This window comes from Desmodus rotundus, chromosome 11, assembly GCF_022682495.2.
Source record: "Desmodus rotundus isolate HL8 chromosome 11, HLdesRot8A.1, whole genome shotgun sequence".
Classification (NCBI taxonomy): Eukaryota; Metazoa; Chordata; class Mammalia; order Chiroptera; family Phyllostomidae; genus Desmodus; species Desmodus rotundus.
The window spans coordinates 55264857-55277879 of record NC_071397.1 but is presented as its reverse complement, the minus strand read 5'-3'; the positions used below and the strand labels follow the sequence as shown (position 1 = coordinate 55277879).

At 35.2% G+C, this 13023-nt stretch overlaps 1 protein-coding gene across 5 annotated transcripts in view; it reads left to right on the top strand.

Annotated features, from left to right (window-relative positions):
- Positions 1-13023, top strand: part of ASCC3 (activating signal cointegrator 1 complex subunit 3) — a 327691-nt gene that overhangs the window by 17883 nt on the left and 296785 nt on the right. For all 5 annotated transcript variants that reach the window (XM_024551762.3, XM_045188637.3, XM_053914249.2 and 2 more), the window contains exons 2-3: positions 2868-2993; positions 5377-5527. In XM_024551762.3, the coding sequence (XP_024407530.2) occupies positions 2904-2993; positions 5377-5527 (241 nt within the window). In that variant the 5' untranslated portion in view covers positions 2868-2903. The remainder of the gene's footprint in view (positions 1-2867; positions 2994-5376; positions 5528-13023) is intronic.

Genomic DNA, 13023 nt, shown 5'->3' with positions numbered 1-13023 from the left:
GTCCCTGAGGTTCCTAAGCCTCTCCTAATTTTTCAAATTCTTGTTTCTTTATTCTGTTCTGGTTTCTTTCTTCCTTATGCTCCAAACCATTGATTTGAGTCCCAGTTTCTTTCCCTTCACTGTTGGTTCCTTGTACATTTTCCTTTATTTCACTTTTCATAGCCTTCATTTTTTCCTCTAATTTGTGACCATATTCAGCCAATTCTGTGAGCATCTTGATTACCAGTGTTTTGAACTGTGCATCTGATAGGTTGGCTGTCTCTCTGTCCCTTAGTTGTATTTTTTCTGGAGCTTTGATCTGTTCTTTCATTTGGGCCATATTTTTTTTTTGTCTTGGCCCACATGTTTCGTAGTAAGGGGTGGAGCCTTAGATATTCACCAGGGTGGGGCAACCTACCATGCTGCAAAGTGGTGCTGTATGTGGGGGAGGCGTCCAAGAGGGAACAATGCTGCTTGCTCAGCTCTCCACTGGTTTTCAGTAACTTTCCCTGCTTACCCACAAGCAAAGTAGGCCCTTCTGGTGCTGATTCCCGGGTGGGTGATTTTGTTTATGTTCTAGAACCCTGTGGGTCTCTCCAGTGAACTTTCCTATGAGGCTAGGAATTTCTCCTGGCCTCCTTAACCCCCACAGGTTTTTACTGTCGAAGGTTAGAGGCTTTATTTCCCTGTGCTGGTACCCTAGGTTGTATGGTCTGTCTTGCCCCCAATTGTTTCTCCTGGTTTATCTGCATGCAAATGTGGTATTGCCAGCTCTGCCACCCTCCCCCTTGCCTGCACCGGTCCTCCGGTTGCCACCTTGCCGGGAGTCCTCTCCACCCCAGCTTCCCATCTCCACCCCTCTTACCAGTCTGAATGTTTCTTCTTTAACCTCGTGGTTGTTGGACTTCCTTACAGTTGGATTTTCTGGCAGTTCTGGTTATTTGTTGTTGTTAAATTTGTTGTCCTCCTTTTGGTTGTGTGAGGAGGTAAAGTGTATCTACCTATGCCTCCATCGTTTCCTGAAGTCTTCATTATTTTCACTTTATCTCTTATTTTGATAAACATTTCACACAGTTATTTTGTATATAATCATTCTAATATAGGAGTCAGAGTTTTTCAAGTATCAAACTTTGTAATAACTTAAAGCATATAAGCAATCAAGAAGAGCAGAAGCAGGTAGTGGTTTGAGACAGCCTGTATGGCTCCCTTCCCACATTGAACACATGCTGTTTGGCCCAAAATAATAAGTGAAGTCTCTTAATTGAGGTTCGTGGGTCTCTACACACTATGGGAAGTACCTATGTTCTAAAACATCTCTGTTTTCAACACTAGAGTGGAGTTTCCTAATCTTTGCCCTATTGATATTTTGGGCTAGATTTAGCAATTTTCAACCTTTTCATTTCATGGCACACATAAACTAATTACTAAAATTCTGTAGTACACCAAAATATATATTTTTGCCCATCTGATCAAAAAATAGGTAAATCTTGATTTATTCAAATCAGACAGCTGTTGTCGTATAACTGTTGTCCTTTTTTATTTGACATTTTAAGGGAAAAGAGGTCAGTGCCCCTGACTAAATAAGTAGTCAGGTATTGCATATTTAAAAATATTTTGCCTTATGTCAGTGTGCCTGCTGTGGCACACTGATAGAAAATTGCTGGGCTAGATAATTCTCTGTTGTTGGGAGGTGATCCTGTATATTATGGGATGTTTAGCAGCATCACTGGTGTCCACCCACCAGAAGCCATTAGTATTCCTCGAGTTGCGACAACTTAAAATGTCACCAGATATTGCCAAATGACCCATAGAAAGCAAAATATCCGTAATTGAGAACTATCCTAAAAACTTGTATTGCTTATGTGACATTCTGCAGAGAGCCAATAATAAGCAGTTCTAAACCAGGATAAACTCTGGGAGTATGCCATAGATAAGGACACCCCTCATAGTAAATGTTATTAATCTATTTGCCAGTAAGTTAGTTGTCAGCATGTAAACAAGGAGACTAGATCAGATCATCTGACTTCTTTCTTTCCCTGCGAGTTCTTCCCTTTCCCAGCTACTTGAATTCTTTCCTCCTCTGTTCTTCAGTCTCCCTGTTAGCATTGTGTCCTTTTCTTCCTTTTACTATTTACCAGATAATTATTGAGTGACCAAAATAAGAACCTTACTCTTTGTTGTATAACATAACACATAAGTAAATAAACAAGTAAATGTCAAATATTAATTAGTGCTATAAAAGAGAAATGAAATTTTGTTCTTTGATAAACAGTAATTGAGTAGCTGCCCTGTCTTAGATTGGTCAAGAAAGGCCCTTCTTGATCTTTTAAGCTAAGACTAAGACCTGTGTGTCAAGGAGTCAGCTATATGAACATTGAAAGAGCATTCCAAGCAGGGAACCACTAATGCAATTGGACATATGTGCAAACATACGTTTTTAAGAGCAAAAACAAAACATTAAAAAAAACAACAACAAAGCAGTGAGACTCTGAAGGCATGGGACAATGTGAGATGAAATCAGTGAGCATAAAACAAAATTGAGGAAAAGATGGGCAAGTGCTTTCTTTCCTCTCTCAGTATCATTGCTAGTAGTAATGTAGTATTTGAGACCTGTACTTTGGAATCTGTAGAACTCCTTCTGAAGGAATGTTATAGTGTGCCCACACACGTTTTTGTTTCTTTTTCCTTTCTCCAAATATAGCCAGTGTGCTATTAAGAAAATAAAACCTTCGTGGGTACAAAATGTGTCAGGAGAATTATTCAACATTGGTAACAGTTGCTTTTTAACTAATTTGTTTCCTCTCTCTCATATGTATCAGTTTGTTGAGTTTGATTACCTCTCCCACTTGCTCCCAACAGATAAATATCCTGTTTTGTTTCACTTTCAGGTTTCTCATTGTATGGATCATTGATTGAATTAATAGATGACTTTACCTCGGCTCACAGGAGCCTTGCGCTCCTTTTCAAATGTCACCAAGCAAGATAATTATAATGAAGAAGTAGCTGACTTAAAGGTAATTTGTTTTAAAGATGAAAACCATTATAAACATAGGATATGGACAAATATTTGACATTTCTTTTTCTCAGTTCTGTGTGATTAAAATGGTATGTTTATCTACTAAGAGAGGAATGTATAATCTGATGTTTTTTAATGGGAATTTTTATCTTAAGCACATATGACTGTAATGTCAAAGAGAATAATCAGAACTATGGTATTGAATCCTTTGTTAATTTTTCTGCTGCTAATGTTTCTGCTACAGTTACTTTTGTAATTCGGTCCAGTAATTTACCCCTGGGTTGTCTGAGTAAGTTTTTTGGTTTCTGGTAAAATTCTTATTTGATAGAGAGAAACAATGTACTATAACATGGGAAATTGAATTTTACTCTTTCAAACTTAATATCAGGTCTCATAATTGACTTCTGTGTGGTCTTTATAATTGGTTGTGGGATTTATAGTCCTGAAGGTATATGAACCGTACTTAATGAAGGAATGAGTCATGTGCTATAGTATATAGAGGAACTGGCCCTATGCTGTTTGTATGAAAAAACAGCCATGCCCTGGCTGGTGTGGCTCAGTGGATTGAGCACCAACCTGTGAACTAGAGACTGCAGGTTTGATCCTAGTCAAGGGGATGTGCCTGGGTTGCAAGCCAGGAACCCGGTTGGAGGTGTATAAGAGGCAACCAATTGATGCTTCTCTTGCATGTGTTTCTCCCCCTCTCTTTCTTCCCTTCCCTTCTCTCTAAAAATAAGTAAATACAAATCTTAAAACAAAAACACTCACTTTGCTGACCTATTTGACTCTGTTACAGAATACTAACATTTCCTAATAGGTTAGAATTCTGTTGCTTAAAGTCTTTATGCAGCCTTGGCTGGGTAGGTCAGTTGGTTATAGCATTGTCTTGATACGCCAAGGTTCAGGGTGAGTCCCCAGTCAAGACACACATAAGAATCAACCAATGAACGCATAAATAAGTAGAACAACAAATCAATGCTTCTGTCTCTCTTTCCCCTTCCCCCTTTCTCTAAAAAATAATCAATAAATTAAAAAATTAAGTCCTTGTGCAGTTTTATAATTACTATCTTTACTTTAAGATTAATACTAGGAAGAAAAGATTTGTAACAGATTTTAGGTACTTTTTTTCCTTTAAAGGTGATACAAAATTTTGCTACAACAAAACAGTTAACCTTCTTTAGGATGGGAGCTGTTTTGCATTTTCATAACAATTAAAATAAGGATATATTCTATATAATTAATTAATATTGCTATCTTAAACTGGAATTATTTACTCTTCTCACCTAACCAAGTTCCTTTACAGGTGCTTTTGTATTAGATATACAACAGAAGATTTTAAAATTTGAAAGTGACAAGGAATACATGTTTATTCCATGTCATTTCATTTATTCTTATAGGCTTTTACATACCTTTTTTCCCCGAGGAAAGAAAGTGGCAGATATATTGAGCTTCATTTTAATTTAACTTTTTATCTTTGGAAATGTCCAACATATATTAGAGAAATAAAAGAAATGAAGCTTTATGTAGTGTGACCCATTGTAACAACTTATTTTAATTTGTGGTTAAGCTTATTTCATATATACATCTGCCCATTTTCCTTTCCTTAAACCCAGATTAATTAGCTCCATTTTAAATTAGAAAACTGAAGTAAGGTAGTAATAGTGAATTACTCAATATTATCAGTACAATCAAGAGAAACATTTCGATTTTTTTGTCTGACCCACTACTTTTTCATTTGTTCAAGTGCCTCCTGAAGTTTACCAAGGCCAGTGGTATGAAGTAAACATTTTATTGTTTTCTGTTTCAGCTTTTGAGAAATCAAAGATTTAAAATCTTAAGAAAAGAGTGTGTAAAGATACGAACCTCCTGGATGCCTATCCTGTTCTAGGATTATACTTAGGAGAGCAATGCTGATTTGCATACATTGAACTCATCACAGGAATCTAATTTTTTTAAATGCCTTTCATCAAAAGCATGACAGAAGTTCTTATATTCAATATGGTCTAAGCTTTAGACCATATTGTATGTGGTTAAAAACAAAAGAGAAATACAGAAAAGAGGTACATGGGATGTTACCTATTGTCATTTGAATGTAGGACATTTTGCTTTTTATTTTACCGTATGAAAATAATTTTATAATGATTATTCACTGTGATTACAGTGGTTAAAAAGCTTTTATTAAAGATACCTTTTAAATAAATAAGATTCTTTTTAATCTTATTCAAATAAGTCTCCTTCTGGGAACCGTAAATTTGGGTGTAAATAGATAAACTTTTGAATTCTTGTGGGTGGTACCAAGTTGTGTAATGTCCTGCAAAACATGCAATAAAGGATGGATTTGAGAAAACCTTTAACCAGTATGTCTCTGTTCTGTCTTTCAGATTAAGCGGTCTAAACTTTATGAACAAATGGTGGGTTTGGATCTGACATGGAAGAAGATAGTAACATTTTTGAATGAAAAACTGGAGAAGAGTGAAATGCAAAGTGTAAATGAAGACTTAAAAGATATATTACAGGCTGCAAAACAAATAGGTATAGTTTTGTTTTGTTTATTTAAAAACTACTAAGGATCAAAAATACATTTCTTTTAAATTATGTATTATAGAGTGAAAGGCTAAAATTTCTAAGCAAACATTTATAATTAGTGAAAGACCATCTTATCTGTTAAGGAGCTTAGGATAGAGTTAGGGAGGTAGTAGTAAACAATTACTAATATAATCAAACATGAAGGATTTATAGCACAGGTGGCAAACACAAGGCCTGTGGGCCAAATCTGGCCCTTCCCCTTGTTATTATCCAGCCTGGCACCTTGTTTCTACAAGGTGGCAGTGCTGAGCTCCTTTCCCCTAGATAAGGAGTAGTTACATTTATATAGTCCTAAAATTCGGCCTTTTGAAGGCAACTTCAAGGCTGATATGGCCCCTGGTGATAATGAGTTTGACACCCCTGATTTATAGGAATTTAGAGTTGGAAAACTACTTCCTTACTTGAAATAAGGATAGGGTAAATTAAAATTTTAATGTAGCTTGAAGGAAACCTTAAAAGTCATGTAGCTCATTCTCTTACAGATGCTCATCTAGCACATAGTGAAGGGCAACACTGAAGCTGAACTTTGCTTCAAGTCTTGTTATACACTAACATTCTCATGAATTGATTATATTTGGCAGAAATTATAATTAGAGATTGTAATTACTGTATGCTTAACACATGTTAACTTTCCTATGGGTGAAAACAAAATTAAAAAAATGACCCTGGTAAAACATCTGGGTTTGTTCACTGACATTTATTATCACACTTCTATAGTTAACACTACTGTAGTTCTAAGTTTTTCTAATTCAGGTTTGTTACCTGCAGAAGGTTTAAACCAATACTCTGGCCCTGTATCATCTGGCATCCAGCCTTCCCTCTGACTTGGACTCATCCTTGCCTTCACTAACTGTGTTTCAGACACGTGGCCTTTTCTCACTTCTTCAGACCCACTGAGTTGGTGCCTGTTTTGGAGTCTTTGTACTGCTATTTCCTTTGCTGAGAATGTTCTTCTGCCTTAATGTTAGAGTGGTTATTCTTGTTATTCTGAACTCACCTAAAAAATTATTTCCTTAATGAGGCCCTCACTGACCATCCAGTCTTATATTATTACCCAGTCACTCTTTCTTATAAACCTTGGGAACATTTTCTCCATAACATTTTTCATTATCTGATATTTTGCATGTTTATTTTCTGGGTTTTGCCACTAGATACAAGTTTCATGAAAATAGGATCGTATTTTTCTTGTTGAATACTCTGTTCTCAGTGCTTAGAATAGTACTTGCATATTTTAGGGTCTTAATGAAGTTTCACTTGATAAATGATAAAAGTTTTCTCAGGTGATTTCTTGGTAGAGAGAAAATTAAATCATTGCCATCTGCTGGTTGGCAGTTTTTCTTACACCAGCTTTGAAGAGTGTTTCCCTTCAAACACACCCATGTGTGTGATGTGTCGTGTGTATGATACATCACACACATGAAGCCTTCTCATATATGCTCATCAACTCTTTAAATTTATTTTTCAAATATTTTGATAGCATTTATCATTGGTTTGTAATATAGTATAATATGGAATTTAATGTTCTTATTGTTTTAAGTTGTGAAAGTACAAAATGAATGTTGTGTACGTTTCTGCATTTAAATCTTCTAAAGTTCAAGGGCATTAGTAAAACTTGAGTTTGCTGAAGCTTAGGGGAAACAGAGCTCACTTTGATGAAATTTGTGGTAGCATTTGGCATATAATCACATTTTATATTTTAAGAATATAGAGGCAGTTAGGTTCACTGAAAACAATGCAGGCTCTAGTCTACCAAGATCTCCTTGACTAGGTCCTAACCCTCTGGACTTCACTGCCTTTATTTTTAAGATGTTAAGGCCACTGGGGGGTGGTCTAATAAAGTACTTTTTAAAAACTACAGTGTTCTTCCTCTTTAGTATTATTATAAAAATGCCTCAGAATATTTAGCAAAAACAGTAGTAAAATATTGAGCTTATTTAGTGCCACAACTAAATTATTTCTAAATTATATAAAATAGAAATTAAGATTTAAAAAAAAATACCCTTCAGACTACTTCTCAAATATCTCTGACAAGTCAAAAATCAGTGCTTTAAATATCAGGCATTAAACGTAATCCTAGGGAATTTTGCCTGTCCGGAAACATCTGATTCATACTCAGGGACTAATCTGTTGACTGATACATTTAAGGAATTAATTATTTTTAAATGTAATGTCACAGGAAAATATTTTTATGACAGATAAAATCTTAGGGTTGAATTTAGGTAAATGCTCTGTTATATATACTTTTTAATGCTGTGTTTAAGTTAAATAACTATTAGCTTTAATGAAAGTAATGGTTGACTAGTAGTCAGCTATTCTTTCTGCAACCGTAGATTCTTTCCATTTCTTGTAGTCTGAGGCCAGAATATGAAAATACTGCTGATACTTGAAATGTAATTAAAACTAGCAGCTTTGAAAAGATTAGTCTTACCGTAAACATATCTTTGTGGTTTCTCTTATATTGTTCTTTTAACACAGGTATTTTTGGTGTAATTATATTAAAAAAGGTAGAGCAAGAGAATAAGTAAAAAGAACAACCACTTACATTTTAATTGAGTATGATACAATAATATGAGACCATGCACATCGACTAGAGTAATACGTATTTTAAGCTGGTGGGGACATCATGGAACATGTTGTCCAATCCTTTCATTTGTATCTAAAGAAAACAAGGCTCATTAAAGATTAAGTGAATCCCATGGTTGATTCCTGGTGATGGTAGGCCTATACCCAAATTTTGAAACAGAAACATGATGGAAATTCTACATTCTTTACTTTCCTTGTCAAGTTCTGTTAAGTTGACTTTTCAGCTGCTCTTAAAATCACTTCCTCTACATGTTTACCATCCTCTAGTTTAAGCTTTTACCACTTGATGTTTGAACTATTGTGTTAGCCTATTGCCTCAGCCTTTTTTCCTATTCATCTTCTTCCCTGTGACTAGACTGATCTTTGTAAAAAGCAAAGCAAAGCTCATTTTTATTCTCAGCTTACTCTTTAGACTACATTTCTGAGAATGGACATTAGAAAAGCTCCTTTATGAGTTGAAGCAATGTACCTTTTCATTTCTTTCCATTCTATCACATGAAAGCTTTTCCCCTAACATATGCAACATTTACTATCTTAATTTTGTGAACAATGCTTACTGTTTTTTTTCTTCATCGCAATTTATGTGTTACAGTAACTTTCCCCATTGTGTTCATCTGGGGAAATGCTTCTCATCTCTGAAGAAATGGCTTAGGCTTCATTTATATCTTGTTATTCCTTTCTAATCTTTGTAGTGTTCCATTAGATTATTATCTATTCCATACTTTTTTAGAGTATTTTCTCATTGTTGGATAATTGTTAAAGCTGTTCCTTCCCTGAAGGACTGTGAATGCCTTGATAATACAGGAATTCCATGGATCACAGCATCTTTGTAGTCTAGTGCTTAATGTGGTGTGGGGGATACAGTAGATGTTCAATAAATAAATGAAGCATTGAAAATCCAACCAAAATTCCTGTATGATCTTTACTACCTCTCATACAGACGATGTGTTACAAGTGGCAACTGTGTGTTGTTATTTTAAAGCATTTTTTCTTCTCAGATTTATATTTACTGTATTCTCATACCTATTTACAATTTTATTCTTACCTCTTGTTTTAAAGATTTTATTTATTCATTTTTAGAGGGCAAGGGAGGGAGAAAGAGAGGGATCGAAACATCAGTGTGTGGTTGCCTCTCATGTGTCCCCTACTGGGGACCTGGCCTGCAACTCAGGCTTGTGCCCTGACTGGGAATCGAACTGGGGACCCTTTGGTTCTTAGGACACCGCTCAGTCCATTGAGCCACACCAGCCAGGGCTTATTCTTCCCTCTTGATTATTGTAATAATAAAATGTAGCTTTAGGGAGAAAATACTATAAACTGTTTAACAGTAGTATTCTTGGCGTTTAGTTTTGGTTTATCTAAATACTCATTGTAGACAGTGCTACCTCCTCTGGATTTTGACGAGGAAATATAGTTATATAAACCTGTATTCTTTGCGCAATGAAGCCATGTCAATACATTTTATGTGCTTCAAATAAAGACATTTTTGAAAATAAAGGGGCTAAGATTGAGAGTAGCAGTAAAATGAATCATGTATTAAACATTTATCTATGTTACTTGCAGTTTTAAATTATTATCATAGGAGGTTGATTTTCCTGTATTATTACAGGAGTTTTAAGACTTTCACACCACAGATAGAAACTAGAATGGAGGTCAAGAATGGTGGGGAAGGTCAGTAGAAAGACCTGACAGTTCCCTAATCAGCTCTGTAACTGGTGTGTCTCTCAAGGCCAGACTAGGGTGATCTAATGATTTTACTGTGGTCTGGATGCAAATCAGGACTCAGCCATAAGTGAACTAGTTGGGTTTTTTTCCTAATATTCACATTATTTTGCCGTACACAGACTTACTTGTTTAGCCTTTTCTAACTTATAACCCCTGCTTTATTTGGGTTTTGACATTTTTATGTATTTTACATTTAATAACTTTTTCTTTAAGAAAAGTGTGACTCAAAAGGTAGGTTGGGCAGGACTGACTTACAAAATTTGGCTTAGGGAATTTGGGGATCTTCTGTGTTTTTTGAGTTGTCAAGGAAATACGATTTTGGTGTAAAAAAGTAAGGAATCAAAACTGAAGGTGAAAGCAGTTTATAAAGCAATGACTGGAGAAGGAGGGAAATAAAGATACTAGTAGGATCTGGCAATTCTGTCCATGGAAGTAAGGGTAGGCATTTAAAATAATAAAGGCCTGTTGTGTATTGGATGAGGCAGGAGGTTTTTCAGGAGTTTTGTAAAAAACAGCTATCTTGAAAATTGTAGATTTCAAAAAAAGTTCAGAGTTCCACTTGCCATAAATTGGCAGAAAGGTAATTTGGTACAATTTTCTGCTGAGAATAATAGAAAAACTGTAAAATAGAATACTGTTTGACTGCATCATAGTACTTCCAAAGAAGTGAAGAATTATGGGGCCAAGATCTAGAAAAGATCTGGAAGCAGAAATAAACCCAGCATTCGGGCCACTTTTTTTTGGAGGTGACTGTCTGTTTCAAAGGCCAGATGGAAGGGCAGATAAAGTGCTTCTCAGATAAGGTCAAGTTAAAGGAGTTCATCATCACCAAGCCCTTATTATATGAAATATTAAAGGGACTTACCTAAGAAAAAGAAGATAAAAAATATGAACAGTAAAAATGACAGCAAATTCACAGTTATTAACAACCACACCTAAAACAAAAACAAAAGAAAACTAAGCAAACAACTAGAACAGGAACAGAACCACAGAAATGGAGATCACATGGAGGGTTATCAACAGGGGAGTGGGAGGGGGAGGGGGGGAAGGTACAGAGAATAAGTAGCATAGATGATAGGTGGAAAATAGACAGGGGGAGGGTAAGAATAGTATAGGAAATGTAGAAGCCAAAGAACTTACAAGTATGACCCATGTACATGAACTATAGGGGGGGAATGTGGGAGGGAGGGGGGGGGTGGGCAGGATGGAGTGGAGTGAGGGGGGGAAATGGGACAACTGTAATAGCATAATCAATAAATATATCAAAAAATATTTGAGATACATGAAAAAAAAGAAAAAGGAGGAGGGTGAGAAGATGAGCAGAGCTTTTGACAGATTCAAAGGACTAAGATGACTAAAATGGACAAAAGAGGAAATAGAAAATATGAATATTTGACTGTTAAAGAAATTCAATTTGTAATTAAAACCTTCACATTGAGAAATCTACTGGGCTGGCCAAAAAGTCTGTATGGTTTTTTCTATAAAAGAAAAGATACATTTTTCATTTTCACAAATAACTTTATTGATTTGGATATTTCGAGTATGCTGGCTATCTCCTGCTATTGGCTTCTAGTGGATAGAGACCAAGGGTGCTGTTAAACATCTTCAATGCATAAGACAGCCCACAGCAAAGAATTATTTGGCCAAAATGTCAATATTACCAAGAAACTTCACAAACCACTTTTGACACGTTCGATCAGTTACAACACCTTCACCATACACTGCACAAATCATTTTTTTGCATTTCAGTTGCATTTTTACCTTTCTTGAAATAACAAGCATAATATGCGGAAAATGTTGCGTATTTTTGTCCATTTTCAATATTGAAATGGCTGCACAAAAATTCACCAGTTTTGATAAGGTGTTTTTCTTTTTAAATGAATGCTGATACGACAGCTGTCACAGTACAGCCTAACAAAATTGTTTTGAATGAAGTTAAAGACAACTAAGCACTACTAGAACCATTGTATGGAAAAATCTTAAGGGACTTTTTGGCCAAGGTAATATATGCCTTAATGGTTTGATAGGGGAATTGCATATAATGTCATTTAAAAAAGGTATGAGGGTATGACAGATTAAAAAAGGTTGTAAGCATATAATAACTAAATGTAATGTGCTAGCTTTGCTTGAATACTAAATCAGGAAAAAAAAAATACTTTTGGAGCCACCATAGAAATTTGACTGCATGCTAGGCATTATTGAACATGAACTTGCTGCAGTGTTTATAGTGAAGTGTCATGAAGACTCAATATACGTCAGTGGGTCAGTGTTAAAAAAAAAAAAAAAGCCAAGAGCTATGTGTATGATAGAGGGAATGTGTGAATGCACGACATGTGCATTATTGGGTTCAGAAACAGGGAAAAATAGTGCGATCTGTGTAAAGTAGTAAAGGTTTAAAAGTTGCATGATTGTGCAGTAGATGAAGTAAAGCATTTTGTGAATATCTGAAATCCAATTACGATAAAATTTTTTTTAGCAAACTAGGAATAGAAGGAAACTTAATTTGATAAAGAATATTTACTTTAAAAAAATAACCCTAGGTCAAATATATTTAATGATGAAGTGTTGAAAAAGCTTCCCCTCTGAGATAGAGATTTAGACAGGAATGCCTATTACCACTTCTTTTCTTACTGTACTACAGGATCTTGCTAATAAAAGATAGGAAAAAGGAAGGACATAAATATTTCTTAAAAATTGCCATTATTCGCATGACTGTATTTTTAGAAAATGAAGTTAGCAAGGTCAATATAATACTAACTTTATTTCTATGTACCAGCAGCATTTTTTTAAAATGTCATTTACAAAAAGCATGTAAAAATTCATCGAATACCTAGAAGCAAACTTAACTAAAGATGAGCAAAATTTTCTCATGGAAAACTAAAATATTACTGAGAAAAAATACAGAAGACCTAACTAAATGGAGGGCTATACAAAGAATTGGAACACTCACTGTTATAAAGATATTTTTATCCAAATTAAGCTATAGACTCAGTGTGATCCCAATCAAAATCTCAGCAGGCTTGTGTTTGTAGGTGTGTATTTATGTGTGGAAATTGGCAATCTGAAAATTACATGGAAAGTCAATGGCAAAGAGCAGCCAAGTGAACTTTGAAAGATAGAAGAAGAGCTTAATC